Raw genomic sequence first — 22,409 nt, 5'->3', positions numbered from 1 at the left:
CATTACATGCATTATCTCTAAAGACCAGCCATGGTAGTAACAGAGCTTCCTATTACCAGAGCAAAGAACAGACAGAGATGTGGGTGATGGGGCCTGGGAGACACTGAGAAAAGCTTCCATTTGTCCCTGTTGTCTCTTCTGTGCCACTGCACCTGAGCTCAGGTCTTCATCACCTTTTGCCTGAGCTGAGAGCTGTTGCAGCAGAGATTCCATGATCTTGCACATGCTGGTTCCTCTGACCTCTCACCCCACTCCTTGTCCTTCAAGATCTACTTGAGCAACACCTACTTTGTAGTCTACCTGTTCCTTGGAACTGTTGGTGGCTTCCTTCTCTCTGTTCCTGTAGCTACTTTTTCAATAACCACAGTTACCAGGTAGTTTCATGCTTCATTTGCTTATACTTCTGATTCCCTCTCCACTAGCCAAGCTATGGACTTCATGGGGTTAAGGGCTGGGTGTTATTTGTCCTTGTTTTCTGCCTTAGCACAGTGGCAGGAATATAGCAAAAATTCAATAAATGACTGTTGTGCACATGTAGAATGAACTTCTTCACTGGTGTCCCTGGTTCCAGTTGGGCCCCTTATAACCCATCCCACACACAAGAGGACAGCATGCTTCAGACCATACCAGTCCGATGGGGTCACCCCAAGATTAAGCGCCCCAGTGGCTTTCCAGTACCTATAGGATGCAATTTGGGTGTTTCATTGAGCATTGAAGCCTTGATCCTCTGGCCCCAGCCTTAACCTCACTCTGTCTCTGTGGGTGTACCGAGTCCTTGATGAGTATGACGAGATCATAGAGAGCCATGGATGGGAATAGGATAGTGAGATATTCATGGAGTAGGCTAGTGTATGGATACCCTGTCTGTGGAGGCTGGACTACCATTAGGGGGCTCATGCTTATTGCTTTTGTTGTGAGGACAGTTCTCTTGTAGGTTCTGTGGGTCTCTGTCTTGTCCACATGACTTAAGTGCCTCATCTACCTGTCCAAAGGGCCAGGTGAGCAAGTTCCCAAGTTTGGAGCCTGGATGAACTACCTTGTGGTCTTCTAAGTTTCCTAGGTCTATCAGGTAGCACTAGGGGTGAGAGACTGTGCTACATCAATTACAGAGTTGCATAAATGCTTGTTGGGTGACAGAAAGGTAGCTCAAGTCTCCAAGATCCAATTTTCATCAGACCCAGCAACCTTTAGAAGCATGGATTCCCTGAGAGTCTTCAGGCAATCTCAGAGGATTGTTCAACCCACATGGTGAGCGCTAGTATTTTAGAGAAGGGGTACCCAGCCTTCTCCTTGGAAGCTTTGTTGATGATTGTAGAGGTACGTTGTGGCTTGGGAGTGTGGGTCCATTTTTGACAGGCTTGTCAAAATATCATTTCAATAACTGCAAATTTCAAATGAGAACTCTCAGTTCCTGACAGTGATACCATTAGCTTAAAGTGGACAAAATACCTTGAAGAGATTTACTTCTGGGGCTTTGATGAAGACCATCTGCTCTATAGGAGATTCCAGGGCTAGAGCCTCAGGGTGCAGAGGACGGCTGGCAGGGTGGCTGCCAGGACAGTTTAGGGACCCAGTGAGGGAGTCTTTATTGCTACTTTTCCCATATGTTCCTTCCAAGAGAAGAGGCCAAACAGGAGGAACTATATAGCAGCCCTAGCTGTGCAGCTAATGAAAATTTCATGCAAAGTCTTTGTCCATAGGTTTCCAGAGAAATGGCTGGTGCCAAAGGCATATCCTCCATGCAGGGCCTTGATGTTGGAGCTGGATGTTGCACTTTGAACTGGGTCCCGGGGAGTGCTTGCAGCAGACAGGTGTGAAGGTTCAGTCCAGAGCTCACAAAAGCAGAGGACATCTCCTGCTGCCATTGCCGGCCTGCTCCTGAGCAGCAGTGTGGGGGTCTGCCTGGGCAGGCTGCTGACATCAGGCCTGAAGACCATGATCCTGCCCAGGGAACCATCCCAGCGGGGACAGGCCTGGGCTAGGGATGGGTCTGGAAGTCAGGGTGTCCTGCCTGCTCTCCTGGGACCAGGCGCACGATAAACTTGCTGCTGAAAAACAATGTGAAGTAAGTGTTTCCATCCCCCGTTTCACAGATGGGAAGGCTGAGGCTTTAGGCATACTAAGGGTCAGGACAGTGGTAGAGAGCACCTGTTGGGAGGCCTCTGCTGTGTGCCCTCATCTACGAATGGTGTTTCCTGCTAGCATCATGCCCCATCTTCACTGGGCAGTCAGTCTCAGTTCTCTGAGGGACTCCAGTCCTCACGTATCTCACCACTCCTTCCTTCACGTGGTGCCATTGGAGCAGTATTGTGTAGAGTTAGAACATGATCTTTGTAGCCTGGCAAAACTGAGTGCAAATCCTGGTTCCACTTCTTACTACCTCTGTGACCTTGTGTAGTAATTTCATCTCTCTAAGCCTTAGTTTCCCCAGCTATAACATAGGGATGCTGATTGCACCTATCTTACAGGATTATTGTAAGAGTTAAATTAAATAAAACACAGGGTTTAGCTCGGTGCCTGGCACATTTAAACACTCAATAAATAGTAGCTGCTCTTATTACTGTAATGATTACTATGACTGTTACTATTGCTTTACCTCTTTGGAATTCAACTTGATCCATGTCAGCATGCTGCCTCAGTCATGCTTGTTCCTTGGGTGACTTGGGGTGTCAGTGGATGTGGGGTGAGGATGTTGGGCAGAAGCCTACCTGCCCACCCCCTGCACAGTGTGGCCGAGACCTCCCAGCATCACCTCTGCTGTTTTCTAGATTCTGGTTATTGCCCTGTTGGAGCCCACTCTAAGGGAGTTGTCTGTTTTATATCCCTCAGAAACCTCTAGGCCATTGAACATAGGGTTTTGAGGCAAAAGGGAAGAAGTTGGGGAGTCACAGCCCAGGATTCTGGCATAAAAGTCAGCAGAGTTTTAATTGTTGTCCTCGTTCATTTAGTAAATAGTTCTTGAGTTCCTGTTGCAAGGCAGGTGCTGTGCTGGCCCTGGAATTTCAGCGGTGGAGATGCCCAGCCCCTGGCCTCAGGGACTGCTGTCCTGTACTTGAGGAGCTGGAATGGCCAGGCCACTGCAGCCCTGGGTACTGGGTGCTCTGTTGGGGGCAACACAGGTGGCTGCAGGTCACACATCAGAGATGCCTCAGGTGTAGTGCAATTTGGGGATGGGGAAGGTTTCCCACGAGAGGCAAGTCTCAACAAAATGGGTTAACCAAAAAATGTGTGAGGAAGAGTGTTTCAGGCAAAAAAAAAAGGAGCAGTGTGTGTAAAGTTTTGAAAGTAAAAGAGAGCATGGGGTGTTCTGGATGGAAAAGTAGTTCACTTATGGCTGGAACAAAACATGGGAGCTGGAGTGTGGTTGTAGATGAGACATTTGCAGTGTCCTGTAAGCTGGGCTAGTGAGCTTGGCCTTTATCTGGGCAGCCACATGGAGTCACTCAAGTATTTTAAACAAGGGAGTGATGTGAGCAGACGTCTCTTTAGGAAGGTCGCTGTTGGAGCAGTGCTGGAGGGAGGCTGGTTAGAGCATGTGATAGGGATCTAAGGAGAAACTGGAGGTCTGAACTGAAGTAGAGGCTGTTTCAATGCAGAGAACTGGGGAGCTGTGGGAGAGATCCAGGGGTAAGAACAGAGAGGACTTGGCCATTGCCTGAATGATGAAGATAAGGAACAGAGAGGGAGGTGGTGTCCAGCCTGCAGCCTGGGTTCTTACCTGGGCAGCCAGGTGGTCAGAGGAACTTTGTACTTAGTTGGGAATGTGTGAGGGCAGACCCTGACAGTGGGAGATTGAAACGTCCCTGGAGAGCTCTGGAAGTTGGGGGAGAAGGCCCCTGCTGAGCGGTGCCTGGTTTGCTCTCTGCGGTGAGCAGGATCCTCCCTTGGTCACTTCTCAGTCACTGTGATTGAGTTGGCATGTGGCTTCCTTTAGCCCACGGGGGGCAGCACATTAGAATCACCTGGGGGGCTTAAAAAAACAATCCCAGTGCTGAGGCCACACCCAAGACCATTAAATCAGAATCTCCAGTATGGGGCCGTGTTTGTAAAGCTCCACAGCTATGCCAGTGGGCAGCCAAGGACAAGAACCACTGCTTTAGCCAACCCCTGAAGTCAGCACCTCCCATGCAGGGCAGGTGAGGAGGAAGGGCTGAGGCAATAGCTATTAGTTGGTGTTTTACACTCTAAGAGGTAGCATCTGGATGTTTATGGAGTTCTGCCAGCTACGATGGGGAGTTGGCATTCTCAGAAACATGGTGGTACCTAATTAATTCGGAATTCGTGGTACTCGGACATGGCTGGGCCTCAGGCCAGGGTAATTTGTGGTTTCTGTGAAGTAAAGGTTTACACACTGCTAGCTACAAGATGGCAAGGGCCTTGTTTGGTGTCCCAATGAGACAAACCCTTTCAGAATTCTGCCATCTGTTTTTTTACATGTAAATTGATGTTTACACAGAAATTTTGCCTCTTCAGAGCAGGTCCAGTCTCCTCATTAGGATATGGTTAATTGTAATGGAAATTGAATTTGTTTACATTTATATGATACTTAATGGTTTACAGTGGTTCAAAACTCCTCACTTGATGCACAACACAGCTCTAAGGTTCATTACCTTCTTTAATAGAGGGATCATTGAATCTTAAGAGAACAGAAGTCTAGCCTTTAAAGAACAGAGACATGGCTGTTAAGTCACGTTTTCAGTTTTGAATTTCAAACTTGAATTTTTCTCTAAACCTCTCTTCATAAAGGAAACTCATAAAAGAACATGCATTTAAAATATTTTATAATTACTTTCCTAGTTGCAGTTGGTCTCCCTTCACCTGGGCCTAATTGGTAAGATTCGCCTGTGCAAGAAGTCACATTATAGAAAATTTTAACGTATTATTATTCCATAAAACCTAATGTTGCCTAGAGTGTTCCTGTGACATACCAGTGTCACAAACCTCTGGCAATGGATGCAAAAGTGTATACCTTTTATTTATTAAGTACTTCTTGTGCCATTTAATATACCAGGCACTTTGCAGCATTACCATGAATCATTGTGACCATCCTTTGGGGTAGGTGGCAGTGGTCTTGTTTTATGGATAAAGAAACTGCAACGCAGGGAAATGAGTGGATTGTGTGAGATCAAACAGCTGGGAGAGCAGGAGCCAGAATGCAAATCCACATAGGCTTCAAAGTCTGTCCTGTCTGTAGGAGCTCTTCTGCCTTCAACTGCTGCTTCGCTCCTTCCCAGATGTTCAAAAGGCTGTTTCTGATTAACTCAGACAATTTGAAAATCTTGCTAATGAGGTCAAGGGTATGGGCGGGTTTGAGTCTGGGGAGACACCCCTTGTCTTGCTGAGTACAAATGGAGCATCATATACCTATTGACATCCCCAGAAGAAAAACCCAAATAAAGAGCCTATTTTGGGAAACTGACCTCAGACTTGGTTTTTCTCATTGGGGAAAGAAGTCAGGGTGTCGCCTTCATTCACCCAGCTTGCATGGACTGACAGAAACGGACAGCAAGTACTGGGGAAGGGAGAATGCTCTGTGGAGGTTATAATCCTTTAATCAGCTGTCAGGGCCATAACAACCTTATTCATTTTACATATTTCCTCAGAGCATAAATCCATGTCTTTCGTATGTTTTAGCCACCCTCAAGCTATTTTGGAGTGCAAGACCAAAGAACTTCTTTGCATAAATGTAGATCCTCTATCCCTCTTGGTCTCTGATGTCATCTTGGGATTTTAATACCTTTGGAGTGATATCACAAGCAGCTATTATTTTGAAATTCTCATAGGAAGTAATCGTGACTGCTTGGATTTAATCATGATTTTATTAACTGTCCTACAGTAAAGGCACTGATCCCTAGAGAGCATTCAGATTTCTACTCACATTTTTCCAATAATCTAATGTCCTTTTCCATGAATTTACTGAATGACGGGACCCTTTTCAAAGGAATGATGGTAGGTGACTTAAGAGAAAATATCTGGCTATGACCTTTCTAATGTTGTGATAATTTGAAATTTTGATGCAATTATCAAAAATGTTTACATTCCTTCATTGTTTGATATCATTCTTTTATTTCTTTTTCTCATTTATAATGCTTTCGTACTCAGGAAGTTGAGGTAGGTTTTTTACTTTTCAACTGTATGTAGACATAGCATCAAAATAGTTGCCAAATAAAATGTAAATTTCATTCTAAATCCTGAATCTCAATGGTAAATATTTGTTTTAGTTCAGTGAACCAGCACTGCACATATTTATCTTTCATTGGTATATCCAGGGGACGCAATTTATCAAACACATAAAAACAGTCCATTTGCTGCTTTATCTTTTCTCATTAGTTACAGTACAAGTATGATTGTCAGTTATTATCTGTGTTTTACTGGTGGGTTATTTATTGAAAGAGCAGAGCAACTGACATTGTTATTTTCGAAATCATTTTGTCTAAGGCCTACAGGACTTTAAACCAAATGTCAGACCAATTTATCAAGGAATCGCTCTATTCAGGAACAAAGTGATTTAAAGTGTGTGTATAAACATACACCCACCTGTGCTTAGACTAGACACACACACACACACACACATACACACACACACACGAGTAACAGTTATGGGAGTTTCATGGGGATACAGAGATGTTAAGAAAGATGGAACAGCTTACTTATATTTGATAGAATTTGGCAAGCATGTATTGTGTGATGTTGAGTGATGCTGAGTAAAAGCTGTCCCCGTTTGGAGTAGCCTAGACCCACCTGAGTGGGCATCATCTATGCACATGGAAATGTATTAGTGCACACAGCTCCCAAGCCCTACAGTGTAGGGTTCTCATGAGTGGTGTCTGTGGAAGGAAGGCTGGGGGGCCTTAAGTCACTGTTGAAGCTGCGCCAGTTGTTTGGGCCGCTTCACTCAGAAGGAGTCTCGTTGGGGCTCTTCATCATGGATGGGAAGGGGCAGGCCCAGCAGAGAGGAAACAGCACATTGGTTGTCCAGAGATGAATGCAGACACCTCAGAGATGGGCTAGTAGTATGGGAAGCTGGCTCCTTTCTCAATAAATGGAGTGTTTTTTGTATCTCACATTAGCTTGATTTGCAGGGATTTCCACTGTACACAAATTAAAATTACAGGCCAGTGTTACATTATACAGCTGATGCACCTCTCTAATGATGTCCGGAAATCTCTCTTTTCCCAGCGTCTACTATTATTATTTGTGAAATATCTCATCTGTCCATCCACAAGCAACTCTCTTTCAAATTCTCCTCAGCCAAGTAGCATGGAGATTAACCAAACTAGTTTTCACTGAATCCCTTTGGGAGCAGTTTGGTTTGAGTCTCTTAATTGATCTCTTTTTAAGGTTTGGGGTTTGGTAAAGTGGGGCCTGCCTCCATCTAGGATGGAGTGTGTCTACAAGCCCAGTTTCGTCTACCTGACTTTGCAAGGGAGAGTTTCTCCCTTTTGATGTTATCTGCAATAAGCCCAGGGATGGCCCCAAAGAGCCTTCCTGCCCTAGCTTCACCTTGTTTCAGACTATTAATTGCTTTATTACTCACTCCTGGTCAAGACAAATGAGGCTCCCATTTATTTTCTAGGCTGGTAATTTGTATTATCTCAGGTAATCTTCAGACAAAACTGCAGGGTTCACACAGCTTAGCTAAAATATGTATGAGGACGAAATTATCTGTTCCATGTGAGCTAAATATCTTTGATATTTAGCATCTGAAGCTTTAAGGTGTATAATAATATCATCATGTTCATAATCGGGAGTAAAGTTGTTGGGTTTCAGAAGGATTTCCATTTGGTTCTGCCACCCTATCACCCTATCTCTTCCTTTGACATTCTTTGGGACTGACACATGGACTTCTTGGAAGGCAAATTCCTCTGGAATATTTGAACAAAGTTGCATCAGCCTTTTTAGTGCTGTGGATCAAGGGAAGAGAAATTCAGATTACCATTCAAAGTGGACTGAAACCATAGGCTTTCCAATTGGTTATGATCATCCATGATCAAGAGACTTAATCACCCATATTATAGCAGGAATAGTTTTCTATCATTTCATGTTAGGCAGATTAAGGATTTTACTGGAGAATGCAGTATCGATCAGAATGTCCTTTGGGTAATGTATAACAGAGTTCCTTTCCCATGTGAATGTTTATAGGGCCAGAATATCTCTAAAGTTGAACCCAGAGTCAAAATCCTTCCCACAAGCCACCAACTAATGCCAGTAACTTCACAGGATCCAGTACTATGCTATTGGGAAATTTAACTAGTGAGATAAGTGGGAAAATTTGGTTTTAACCATGGTAATCAGCTGTGGAGGATAAAAAAAATTAATTAGTGCCATGAATGTTCCCAGTCTCTTATTCTTCCTCTACACTAGCACCTGCTCCTTCTTCCTTGTCCTAGACATGTAGTGATTACTGATTTGTCACTTTCTTACTATGATCCCTATACTGACTTTTCATGATATTTCCTGCTGCCCAGATATAATGATTTTTGGATATAAGTCACGGTGCCCAAGTTTAAAACTCTATTTAAATTTATAGGTTCTTCCAGATTGTAACAGTCTCTAAAAAAAGAGTTAGTTTTCATTTATGAAATGGTAGTGTGAAATGGAATCAGCTTTTCCTCAGAACAGATTGGTTAGAATTTAGAGCAAGACCATTCTCTACCATGTCTTGTAGAGCCCTGATGTAACTTTATTGTGCAATGTAGCCCGTAAAATATACATGCTTAGTAACACTGCCATCTTTCATTCCTCAGTCTTTATAATGGGAGTTGTTGAATTTAATAAAGACTATATTTAGACATGCATCTTTCTATTTAGGTTTATGTTTAAAAAATTAACTGTTCTTGTGGACCTTGCAAGTCTTTTTTTAAAAGCTTTTCATGACTAGATGATAAAATTACCAATCAAGAGACCAACCCAGACAGATATGCCTTGCCTGGCACATTTGATTTAACACATCCAGTATGCCTTTCATCACATTTTGAATTTTAAAAGGTCTCTACTTTATTGGGTCAGAAGGAAGTTCAGAGGCAAGGGCTCTTAAAGCCCTGGTATCTGGACCCCAGACTTTCAGAATACACATCAGGAATGGGCTTCTTGTAGTGCAGAATCACAGTGATGTGGGGGAATGCACACTACTTCCAGGGTGGGAATTGTAACTATTAGTAAACTGATAGAATGTCCGCAGCACAAACAAATCGTGTTTGTTTTCAGACAGTGTCAGACATATGCTATATTTTTTTATTTAGATAGAAAATAAGATAAAAGAAAAACTGGGCTAGTGCCATTTGGGTCTTAGGCCCTGGAGAAATGACCTGTCCTGGTATTGGTGGAGAGTTGTTTCAGGACCACAGACAGCTCCCCCCATGTCCTTTGAGCACTCATATTTTTAAAGTTTGACTCAGGGATGAGCAAATTCTCAGCAGGTAAATTCTAGAAGAGGCATTCCTGTATCTTTAGCTTTTTACACATAAGTTTGGATGCTGCTTTACCAGAAATCCCCCAGAATGCAGAGGGAATTAATTGATAGAGCCCCTGCCTGCTTGACTTGGCCATGTGTGCAGGCCTCTTGGACCTGGCCATGTGTGGACGAGTGAATCACATGTGCTCCAGCAGCTCACATTCTAACCTCAACTGCAGCAGTGCCTGCTAAAAAGCCTCCCCCCTACACCATTCTCACAGACCATCCCCCAGGTGGGTTCTGGGGCCTAGAATACTTCAAAAGATCGTTGGGCCCTGATACAGGGTTTTCTCTCTCTCAGCTATAGCCAAAGCAGTTACATCCAAGGTTTTATCAGCTCCTGGCTCATTAGTTTTTGCTTTGGCCATCTACTTTCCTAAGGCAGGGCAAAGACAATCAGATGCAAATATTTTCCTTCCTTGTTTGGCCTTTCTGGGCAAGGGGCATTGCATAATGAGTTTTCACTCAAGTTGTATTTTCATATTTTGGCAGCAATTAGGCAGTATTATTACATTTGCAATGGATTTAAAATATTCTAATGCATATATCTGCTTTTAGAAGCTTTATATTTAAAACTGATTATTCCCAAGAGATATGTAAGAATGACAATTATAGTTAATCTGGAAAAGTAAAAAGGTCTGAAGAATGCTTCTAATTCCACCCAAGTTATAAAGTATGTTGAAATCATTAGGGAATATTCAGTTCTTGAGACTTGGTTAAACCTTTCTTTGATGTCAAAGAGAACGTGACATGTGAAATTAAAGTAAAGGGACTTGGGACTTGTCTTTGTCTCCAGCCCTTCTCTGTTGGACATACATCTTAAGCTTCCAGGGGCTTCCATGTATTAGAAAAGCACATTCAAGTAAAAAATATTTCACAAGATTTCACATTGACATCGGACATGATGCCATCATCTATAGGTGAAGAGGGCACTGATGAACCACAGTTGGAAGGATGAACATTTTGTTATTTTTCTCCAATGGTGTGAATGAGCTCATCTTGGATTATCTCTTCTTTTCCCCTTGTGAACACCTAAATCTGTTAGAAACATGATTGTCCAGGGCTAAGAGTACTTTGGTCAAGAAAAGGACATATTGGGTGCTAAATTTCCCATCTCTCTTCCAGTCCTTAGCTTATAATCATTTAACACTGGCATCTGAGATTTGGACAGCATAGTTCCAAAAGATTAGGATTGTGTTTAAAATAAAAATAAATGGAGGGAGATGTTGCAGAGGAATTGTTCTCAGTGATATTTCATGGTGTAGACCTCAAACAGTTCCTAACCAGATGGGTGAGAAGGCCAGTTATGCCATAAAATTAAAACCAGAGGAAATTGGGCCAATTCCTTGGAGTTAAAAATAATTTAATGGCAAGTCCTCAGGACCCAGAAGAAACTGTTAATGTTTATTCATGCTCTGAAAAATGGAAGCACTGCCCAAGAAGCAATATGTTCTGATTTCACTCTAAATTCAGTTTCCTAAAATCTATTTAAGGGCTTAGGTGAACTCAACAAGGATCTAATAAAGCCAGGTAATTGAACGACCCAGAGGCCTACAAAAATTCGGAGGAGATCCTGTTGGAGATAAACTGCAGCAGGAGACAGCATGGACAATAATTTAAATTAATTGTGCACTTTAGTGTAAATTAACTTCTCCAGAAGAGAAATTGAGGCCTCATTTTGGACAGCTCTCTGAAATTGTCTGCCAGCATGCAGAGTACTTGCCAAAAACACATGCAGCAAATAAATTTAGTGTATTCAGGAGCAGGTCAACTGAAAAAGAGCAACTTCTCTGAAAATGGCTTGAGGAAGATGTACTTGATGATGCTGGGTCACCTTGCAAACTGGGCTTAGTTTTGCTGCTGGGGTGGGTGTGCCAGGAACAATGGGTTTCAGTGAGCACTGAGGTGGGGAGAGGGGTGGATAAAGAGAGTGGAGAGTCAGTTGGAAGGAAAGTGTTATTAGAAAGGGGGAGAGGTAATGTAAATGAAGCAATGAGTGATCTAGACCCTTGAAGTGGCTAACCTTAGAAAAAAATCTGATGCAAGCTGAATGCAAGACGGACATGTTTATGACTAGATCAGATTGGCCAGCCCTTGTTTTGTTTCATCTTTACATACCCAGAATAAATGGTATTAAACTCAATGTATGCCTCTGGTTAATTCTAACATTTGAATGGCCTTTTGGTTTTAGGTTTTGTGAGTGTTGGAAAACTGAAACTGTGCACAAGTTATGTGTCTCCACATGAAAGAAATGTTGACAGTTGAATTATCAGCTGTTACAAACATGGAGGCTTAATCATAAGTGAGAGCAGCAAGGCATCACCTGCAGTATAATTGATAGCAAATATACCTTGCACTTAAAAGTTGTCTAGGTTTATATGTTGAACCAAGAAGAGCAATGCTGTCTCCATATTGGGCTGATGTGTGTTTACTATTCAAAGTGTTTAATACAAACTGTTTGAAAGACAAGACTTTGAAAAGTAAATTGTTGTTTTTGTTTGCACATATATGCCTTGTTTTGGGAAAGATTTCTAAGCTGTTAATGTTTTCCTTTGTGTTTTGGGAGGTGGGGGAAAAGGCAGGTTTTTATGTAGTTATGTGAGAAGCTTCCTGAATTCTGACCTTTGTTTTCTATTTTCCCTAAATAGGATGATTATTTCAGAAACTGGAATCCCAACAAGCCCTTTGACCAAGGTAAAGGATGAGATGTTTTTACTATGTATTGTGGGGGAAATGCTGGTCTGATTTTCCCTTCCTTGCATGCTGAGTTAATGTTCCCACAAAGGCCAGCTAGCTGTGTTATTAGATTGACTTTGGGGACCAAATTGACTAGAATGGCAAAAATTATTTTATCAAATTGGTTATTTGTCTGAGATTATAGCTGATAGATTTAAAAAATTTAAATTGATCAGTCCATTCATTCGTTGACCTTGCTAAAAGAAAACATAGTAAAATGGTTATCAGACTAACCTGGTGAACTATGGGACCAAATCCAGTGATTTCATTCCTGGAACAGACTGTGCGTGGAGATGCTCCCCAATTCACATAAGCCCAATTCACATAAAAATGAAACTTTCTGGTAAAACGTTAATCCCAGGAGACTTTTAAGGGCAGTTACACTTTATTTGTTAAATAACTTCTTCATGGTTTCTAAATAGAAGCTTGTTTCAGAGTCGGTTCACTGACCACTTGGGTTTAAACCTCATTCTGGAGGGCGCGTCTCACTCACACCAGCAAGGATAAAACCAGTCTCATGATGGCTGTTGTAAATCATTAACAGTGTCCTCCTGTGAGTTAGTTAAGACCTGCCGTGCGTACCTGCTGTCAATCGCATCCCTGCTCCCATTGTTCCACGCGCTGCCGCTGTTGGTGCAGACCCTGCTGCTGAAAACGATGGCAGATTTGGGCTTCAGGTAGGCATATGCAATTGATGCTAAAACTCAGAGGGAAAATATGACCTGCCAAGCTCCAAAGGGTTCACGTTTCTGAGAATCAATTTTAGCTCTGTAGTATGAGCGTTTGATGTTATCATGATGGTCAGCTTGGCACAAAGAGACCAAGGAAAGCATCAGTATGTATGTGCCATGGTGGAAGGTGTCCCTTTCTGCCCTCTGCTTTGTTGCTTTAGTGAGTTGCTCTCCCTAGACTGTGGTTTTCTCATAACCAATATCAGTATTAAAAAATTGAAATATGCGTTTTTGCAAGCGCTTTAAAAAATGTAACATTTCATTCGTTCATGCGTTCCTTCTCGAACATTTATTGAACTTACATTATGTGCACAAGGACAGGCCAGGTACTGGGGTTAGAGCTGCAGAGCTATGGAACCTGCCCCAGAGGGACTCAGAGTGGAGACCAGGGAGGTGAATCAGTCAACAATGGCTGTGGGGTAAGTTAAGGGCTATGATGCAGGTGTGTGGAGAGCAAGCGGCATGCACGTCTTTGGGTGGGAGACTTAATGAGGCGTGTGCATGAGTGTGTGCATGTGTGTGTAAAGGGGGTGGGTTGCCAGAGAAGGCTTTCCTTTGCAGGTTCTGTCTTGGCTATACGTATTTTAGCAGCCTCTGTGGCCTCCCTCCTTTACAATTCTAACAATGACTGAATCACCACAGTAAATCACATTAAAGCATATGAGAGCATTCATAATTTAATTTAGAAAATTTCCATTAAAATGATCAAAGTTTATTTTAAAAGGATATACCTTCATTTATGAAGAACACCCAAGATGTAGAGCAACAGATTCTGTGTTTGAACCTTTTCACAAACATCTCTGCCAGACTTGTGCTTGTGAAGGTAACTCAACTGATAAGTGCAGCGAACTGAATTTTTTAAGCCAATAACTGGAAATAGATTCTTGTTCTATAAGAATCAAATGTAGCCTTAAATGTCTCTCAGATTTACTCTCCCCTGAGGCTTGCAAACAAATACAAAACTTTTCCAAGGAAAGAAATACATGAAGATAGAAAACACCTGCCCGTAAAGGATAGAAATGATAGCTTCCCTTGATTTGAGGATTTACACAGAACTTGGAGCATCAAAAAGAACATATTATTTCTGTGTTCTGCTAAAAGATCCAGATAAGGTTTTTCCTCTCCTAGGAATCATGGCAAATGAATCCAGCAGAACCTTGCCCCTGATCCTTCTTTTTCTAGCTCTGCAGCCCTGAAAGCTGGATCTGCTTAGATAAAACCTCCCAGAAAAACTCATGACTTAATGGGGGATAATTGGAAACCTTAGCTGAGTAGCCTCACTTTCTACTCAGGTGAAGCTACTGTTGGCTATTTATATAGAGAATTATGGGGACAGCAGGCAGAGCTGAGAATAGCCTTCACTTAAAATATCACTCCCAACAGATGTCATCAATTACATCGTGTGGCGCTCAATAAAAATGGGAGGTTACTATATCAGCTCTGATATCACTTGGTGAAATATAAACCACAAGCATGGAAGATGTAGAGCACTTCATCTTCCAGAACATAGGAGAATGACAGAACTCTAGTGAAGTTGTCTGCTGCAGAGAGAAGTCGTTTCCCCTCCTAAATTTGAAAAAAAAATATCAAAAATGCTTAGGGTGATTTTGTGGTTAGAGAAGTTTAGTGTGATGGAACCTGTGGGAAAGCATCACAGAGTTTCAGATGAAAAATAGGGGCTGGGGTGGAAGGGGTTTCATGATGGAGGTAGGTCTGGAGTAGGCTTGAAATGTTGGGGAGAGGAAGGGAAGGAAGAACCCACTTGGGGAATGGTGGTGTAGTGGAGCCAGAAAGGTGGATTTGAGGCAGGTTGTGAATGACCTTCAATACTGCTCTGGTTGGCTAATGCTGCCATTTTGCAAAACACCAGAAATAGTTTGGCTTTTATGAAGTTAGTCTTAAGGCCATAAAGTGTCCAAGTTAAGGCATCAACAAAGGGTACCTTCACTGGAGAAAGGCCATTGGCATCTGGAAAACCTCTGTTAGCTGGGAAGGCATGTGGCTGGCATTTGCTTGCTCCCAGGTTGCATTTCAAAATTGCATTCTCCAAAGTGTTGCACTTGGGGCATTTTGTCCTCTCTTAGCTGCAGCTCTTCCAAAATGTCACTCTCAGTTGCTCTCTAAAATGTTACTCACAGCTGCTCTGCATTTGGGCCTATGTGGCTCTTTTTAAAGTACTCCAGTGATCCAATAAAGACCCACCCCAAGTGGGTGGGGCAACACCTCCATAGAAACGATCCAATAAAAGGTCTTGCCAACAGCTGATTGAGTCACATCTCCATGGAAACACTGAATCAATAGGTTCCAACCTAATCAACCCTAATACCTCTGTCCCTACAAGATTGCATTAAAGAACATGGCTTTTTCTGGGGGACATAATATATACAAACCAGCACACATACCAATCTACAAAGTTTGAACTTTGTTTTTTTGGCAATGAGGAGCCATAGAAAGATTTTGAGCAGGGGAGTGATACGATGATGGCAGTATTTTCTGGAGGCTTAAGTTTGGTGACTCAGCAGCTGGAATTAGGACCCAAGGCCTGCCTGCTAAATGGTGTCCCTCCTATATGACTGGGAAACTTCTCTGTTGCATCACTCATTGCCCGGAACTCTGTGGTCTCACGTCCGACTTATCAATTCTGCTTTCTAGCTTGACCTCTGAAATGCCCATGTGACTTCTGATTGTCTTAGTTTTTGGTATGAATGGTTAAGAAGCTGGAATTGCTCCTTCCATTAAAGATATTTGCTGAACTTTTGAACAACAGGGTTTCATGGAGCAAGCACTTATCATATGATTGACTCTAAGGCAGTTAGAAGAAAAGTGTCTCACCTGACGCTCTCCTGTGATGAACCTGAAAATGCCTTTAACTTGTTGTCTTTAAGTGAATTATTAAGGCTTCCATCAGTGGGGGATAATAGCCATCAACTTCAGGCTTTTCTAAAAAGATGCTACCCAAGATTTGGGTGAAAGAGAGTATTCTTTTTGATTGTAATAATTTACTACCAAATCTCCTCACAGGGGACAGACAGGAGTTCAGAATTGAAGGAAACAATTATGAACTCAGGTGGGGAATTTCCTTTGGGAAGTCCACAAAGGCAGACTCCCTGCAGAAAGTGTTGGGGTGGGCTGCACATCTAGAGGGCGATGGACAAATGCAAATGAGTGTCCTGTTGTGTCTGGAGTCTGTGGGAGGCTGGGCTCCAGAGTGATTCCAGAGTTTTGGGTTGCCTCTGCCAGCTTGCCCTTTGGGTACCTTCCTTCATCTGGCCCCTAGATAACCTTGGAGCACATAGTAGATATTATGCAGACATGAAAGCAGTGCTTGTCAAAGTGGGTTCTGAGAAATACTGCTCCAGCAGGATGATTCCCTAGAAGAACTGTCTACAGTCAAATAAATTTCGGACACATGTATACTCTATTCGTCTCCTGGAGCCACAATGCTAATTAAAAACTCTGAGAAGTTCTTTTAGTAAAGAAACTCATTCAGCCTAGCATTTTCCAAATCTGCCTTTGAGCACGTTTTTATTTTATCCTTTCCATACCATATCAGGTGCTCAGAGGAAGTGGTGTATTCTGTGGGATACATGGTGGTCATAAGTGTGGTGTACGTTCTTGGGGTTTAGGATCAGACTGCTTAGGGTTGGAACTTGAGTCTGCCAGTTACTAGCTGTGCAATGCTGAGAAAGTTACTTGTCACTCTGATCCTGAACTTTTCCATCTGCAAAGTGGCGATAATAATATTCTCAGTGGTACTATTGAAAGGATTAAATGAGCTAAAGTGTTTCAAAGACTGTCTGGCACTGTCTATGTGAGTGTGTCATTTTGGCTATATTATGTCCCCCAGAAAAAGCCATGTGCTTTAATGCTATCTTGAGGGGGCAGACATATTAGTGTTGATTAGGTTGTAACCTATTGATTGTTTCCATGGAGATGTGACTCAGTCAACTGTGGGCAAGACTTTTGATTGGATAATTTCCATGGAGGTGTACCCCACCCATTTAGGGTGGGTCTTATTAAGTCACTGGAGCTATATAAAAGAGCTGACAAACAGAAGGAACTCAGTGCTGCAGCTGAGGGACACATTTTGGAAGATGGCCTTTGAAAGCTGAGACAGGCGTTTTGGAGAACGCCATTTTGAAATATAACCTGGGATCAGCAGACGCCAGACATGTGCCTTCCCAGCTAACAGAGGTTTTCCGGATGCCAATGGCCTTTCTCCAGTGAAGGTACCCTTTGTTGATGCCTTGCCTTGGACACTTTATGGCCTTAAGATTGTAACTTTGTAACCCCGTTATAAAAGCCAATCCATTTCTGGTGTTCTGCAAAACAGCAGTATTAGCAAACCAGAACAGTAAGTAATTGATCTCTTTCATTATTTTCTTTTCCTATTGATCTGCCTCTCCCTGTTAATTTCCTCCTTTCCCACTCAGGTTTTATTTCTCCTTTCATTCCTTTCAGGCGCACCCCAGATCCTCAATTATTGGGGCCAAAGAACTTCAGGCTCTTAAGGCGTTCATTCATTCTATAAACACTTATCAAATGCTTGATGTTGAAACCCATTCTGCAGTATAACAGGGACTGCACTAAGGAAGACGGCTCTTGTGGGTACACTTGGCTGTCGATCATAAGCCATCCATATAAGGTCTTACACAGGCATGGGGTGGATGAGTACTGGGGCTGGTGGTGGAGAGGAGCAAAAGCAAGGAATGTTGGTACGTGAGTGGATTGGTCTGGGAAATTGGAAAATCTGTCAGATTTCAATTGTTAAACAGATGACATAGGTCATTATTAGTGGAGGTGATATTTTTTGCTACAACTTGGCCTTAGTCTTTGCCAGTGGTATGTGGATCAGGGTCCCTGGTGCTATTTGACCAACATTTGCTGATAGCAATCACCTTCAATGCAATCATGCAGGTGCTGTTGCAGAGACTGTTTTCCCTTGGAGTGGGGTGGCTGATAAGGAAGGTTATCCAAAGTATAGGAGGGGAATGAAAGATATAATTTATTGAACCATAGTACTGCTGTAAAAAGTAAAAGATGTTGCTTTTGGAATTTATGGAATAGGGGATAAACAAGAAGCAAAGTGACTTCTTACAAGTTGTTTGAAAGTTTTTTGACCAGTCCTCTTTAAAAGAGAAAACTAAAGCTTATTCACGACGCATTTGCTGAATAAAGGTTTTTTTTTGGGGGGGGGGGGGCAGTGGGCAGTTAGGAAGGTAGGTAATTTATGTCTATTACCAATATATCACTTCAGGATAAAATTCTGTTGCATGAAGATGCCCCAAAGTAATAGCAATAAATTAATTTAAGTTCTATGCTATTGCCATGGTCCACTCAGGAAAGAACCTACTGATTTATTTGGGTAAGACATTCTTCTTGATGAGACAAGCAATTTTAGGAGAAATGGCTGATGGGGGATATTTCATGGAACTTTTGTGAGACAAGTGGGTAACTTTCATGTAGAAAAAATGAATGCTTTCAACGAAGTGCACAGCCATTGGTTTTAAGGATAGTGTTTTTTTTTCTGGAGTGAATATTAAGCACTCTTCCAGAGCAATCTGGCTGTAGCTAAAGTGCAGATGATGCTGTTGATCTTCAGAGTAGAATATGAACTTGTAGAAATTGATCTCCAGATAAAAATAAAGCCCAGAACATCAGGGGCCCCTTTCACTCATGTTGTTCACTCGAATAGAAGTAAAGAAGGAAAACCCTGCCCTTGGATTTCCAGTGTTTTATACCAAGATCCCGACAAGCTCAAATCCTGACCAAAGCCCTGAACTGTTTTGAGGAGACAATTCTAAATCTTGACAGGAAAGGGTTCTTCTCTTGTTCCAGCTGTGTTTCTGGAAACAAAAGCCCAGTGGATTATTGCAGCATCTGTGTTCTGCTGAGGTTTTAAAAAGGGCCCTGGAGGAGGCGAGATTGCTTATTGCTAAAATTACTCTTTGGGAGGGATTTTTTTTCCCTCTAGGTTAATGTGAAATTTTACATGATAGGCTTAATGGAAATCTTGTTCCTGTAGCTTTCTTCTTGATGTGTAGTTTAACCTCCCTCTGCTCCTCAAGGGCTTTGATTTGCATTCACAGGGCCTTGAAAATTCTTCAATGTTTAAGGATCTGTTCACCTTATCTGATCCCTAGAGCTGTTGATTTTCAGAGGCAGCTGGCCTGATGTGTGGGAAGCATCTTAATAATTTTCTCCTGGTTCCTCCATGTTTGGTCTTGTTGGTTGCTCCCTCTTAGATTTGCCTTTTCACATAAAAACTATGCCTTCCCTACAGGAGCTCCTTCTCTTATCTACCTCAGCCACCTCCCCACCCCAGACAGTCACACACCACTCCAATTAAATTAGCCTCTGTCCATCCCTGCTGCTCTCTTTTCCTTTTTCTTGATTAAACAATAATATAATTACTATTAAAAATTATTATTTTTTTGATTATTAATTTTAGAAAGTACCAAGTCATTTCAGCCAGGGAAAAGCAGAAAACTACTAATTCAAATATTGATGCACTTTTACTCAGTCTTTCTTGCTTTGAAGTTAGATCAAGTTCAAGTTTTATCTCTCAGTTCTGACTGCCTTGGCTTGTTTTAAAGGAATAAAATATTACACATAAGTTTGAAATCCCATGGATGGAACTTCTTGTTCCCTGTTCCATGTTTTTTTCCCAAAAGTTGAACGTATTGTTACTTTGCTTTTTCTGTCCATATTCGTATGCTTTCATGTCTTGTGTGCCTGTCTACAAATAATGTATCATATTTATTATCCATTTCTACAAATAGAAATAAATGTTTCATTCACTGACTTATTTCACAGAACATTGTTTTTGAGGTTTTCTGTTTTGATAATTGTAGATCTAGTCAGTTCCATTATATCATAATACTCCATTGTATTAATACGCCTTGGTTTATCTAACCATTCCCCTGTTGATAAGCGTTTGTTGTTTCCATTTGTGTTGCTGTTGGGCCACTGTTTTTTTTTTTGTTACTGTTTTCTTTTTTTTTTTTTTTAGCATTTCTAACACACAGTGGCCACTTCACAATTAATGTGCTTGACCTGGTTCCTTTGTCAAGCCACCTGGCCTGGAGGGTGAGACGCCCCAGGAGAAGGGCCAGGCAGGCCATGGCTCTGTCACTCATATGTTTTGCAACTTTGGGAAAATCCTATGGCCTTTCCTGACTTCCATTTTCCCATCTCTGAACTAAAGGGAGTGGACTGTGTGCTTCCTGCGGTCCCTTTCATATATGATATCTAAGCCTTCACTGTTTCAGGCTGCATAGTTTTCTGGATATGTTTTCCTCATAAAAGAAGGAAAAACAAAAAATTTGAGGCATGATGCTTTCTCTTCAAAGGTTACAATTTAACCAATGAGGTATGAATAGAACTCCAATAAAATTGATGGAATTAAATGGGCCTTTTAACTGCTGGGGAGTGGGTAGGGAGGAAGGCTCAGAATAAAAAGCAAGGAAAGGTCAAAGTAGGAGGTATTTTGTCTCCTCACAGCATCTGCAGGACAGTGCTTGGTGTGGAGGAAAACAGTGGGGCTTTAAAAGGCTCAGGGTCAAATCTTGGCTCTACAATTAACTTGCCACATAAATTTGAGTGATTTGCCCTATCTAGCCTTCATTTTCTCATCTGTAAAGTGGGGCTAAAGATAATCAGTCTCGTCAGGCATTGTGAAGACTAAATGAGGGCAACTTTGCAAAGGGCCAAGGAGTTGGTATGTGGTATGTGCTCAGAAAACCTCGGTTTCTCCCCAGCTCTATCAGGTATGAAGCTGCAAGCTTACATTTTCTCTTCTGGTGCCGGGGGGGGGGGGGGGGGGTGGGGGGTGGGGGTGGGGGTAGTGGTGTGTGTGGCCTGCAGGTGTTAGGTTCTGATTCTTCCCTGGCTTCTCAAGGAGCTCCCAGAACCCTTAGTCTCCAGAGCCAAGGAGCAGAAGTTCTGGATTTGTATCTCACCCTTTGGATGGAATAACAGGGCTTTGTAAAAGGGTAGTGAAATCCACCTTGCAATTATGGGGCACCGTGGCTTTCTATTACTGTGTTTAAAAGGTTCTTTCAGCACGAACAAATCCATTTTAAAGACATGTTTATTACCTTTCCCCAAACTCATAAAACGTGGTGTTAGTTTTATAAAGAGGGGAAAAAAATTCCTCCCTTCTATTTTACCTGCTATGGCAACAGCTCCTGGATTAATTGTATTGTATTTTTTGACTCCTAATGGGCCAGCCTTGGTTTGGGGAAATTCTGAAAAGGGAAAAAATGTCAGCTGAATTTTAAAATTGATCAATAATGCTGTTGAAATTTTCCTCATTGGAGACGGTAGAGTGGATTAGAGCATTTTCACAATAGGGAGATGGCTGTAGGGAGAAACACTGCCAGAATCATGTGCATCCCCCTTACCTTTTATGCCTGAGATAGAGGCTCTTGTTTCAAGGTCTTCAGTTGTATTATATAACAATTCATTGCTGGGGGCCTATTAAGTTCATTCTACTGATGACATGTATGATGAGAGGCACTGTGGGGTATGTGGAAAGACCCTAGGCTTTGTAGTCTCAAAGACCTGGATGCAATTTCCAGCTCCTCCATTTACTAGCTGGTGGTACTTAGGCCATCACTGAAATGTCTTTGAGCCTCAGTTTCCTTAGATATAAATAGAAATCATAATACTAGGGTCTGTCAAACTCCCAATGTAATGCCAGATCTGATCTTACAGTGAGCACGATGAGTATAATAAAGCTTTGGTAGAAGATGGTGGACTGACATTTTGTTTAAAATAGAGCCCTAGATGCTCAGACTTGGAAGGATTGTATCAGTTTCTTACGTATCCACTTACCCTCTGGGCTTCATCTCTTAGCTTAGCATCTCCAAATGTCCTTCTGTCCGCAACTCCAGGCTTCTCTCAGCGTAGGCAACTGTGTCGGCTCTTGAAGTCTCTTTAGTACTCCAGTGAACTATCAAGACCTACCCTGAATGGGCAGGAGGGCCACACCTCCATGGAGATAATGTAATCAGAGTTCTCACCCACAGTTTCCATGGAAGCACTCAGACAAAAATTCCACCCAAGAAGATTGGGTTAAAAGATCATGGCCCTTCTGGGGTCCATAACAGTTTCCAACCAGCACACAGGGTGTGAACTAATTGATCAGCTAACTGTTCAGCCAGGTACTCACTGTTCACCTCCTGGGGGCTGAGTTGGTTACATGTGGGAAGCATGAGGAGGAATGTGACAGGAACTTTTCTCAGAGTGCGGACAGAGGGGAGCGAGGAGAGACCATGTAACCCCGAGGATGGTGTGAGGTGCTCTGACAGGACCTTGCATAGTAGGGGCTCAGGTGAGGGAAAGGTTAGTTCTCCTGGGTGAGGGTCAGGAAGAGTGGCCTAGAGAAGTGACCCTGGAGCCCTTTTAAAGTTGGTAGATGTTTAGAGGTGGCCTGAATGGGTAGCATTTGTTGGGTAGAAATGTTTTCTGATAGCTGTCCATTC

At 42.4% G+C, this 22,409-nt stretch overlaps 1 protein-coding gene across 2 annotated transcripts in view; it reads left to right on the top strand.

The window, feature by feature from the left end:
• The window catches only part of SPOCK1 (SPARC (osteonectin), cwcv and kazal like domains proteoglycan 1), a 562,067-nt gene that overhangs the window by 238,372 nt on the left and 301,286 nt on the right, over positions 1 to 22,409 (top strand). Inside the window, exons 3-4 of one of the 2 annotated variants that reach the window (XM_037801465.1) lie at positions 6,103 to 6,111; positions 12,103 to 12,148. In XM_037801465.1, the coding sequence (XP_037657393.1) occupies positions 6,103 to 6,111; positions 12,103 to 12,148 (55 nt within the window). The remainder of the gene's footprint in view (positions 1 to 6,102; positions 6,112 to 12,102; positions 12,149 to 22,409) is intronic. The other variant, XM_037801466.1, reaches the window with a different exon arrangement.

This window comes from Choloepus didactylus, chromosome 13, assembly GCF_015220235.1.
Source record: "Choloepus didactylus isolate mChoDid1 chromosome 13, mChoDid1.pri, whole genome shotgun sequence".
In the NCBI taxonomy this organism is placed as follows: Eukaryota; Metazoa; Chordata; class Mammalia; order Pilosa; family Megalonychidae; genus Choloepus; species Choloepus didactylus.
The sequence above is the reverse complement of the archived record's forward strand: the minus strand, read 5'-3'. Positions and strand labels throughout refer to the sequence as shown.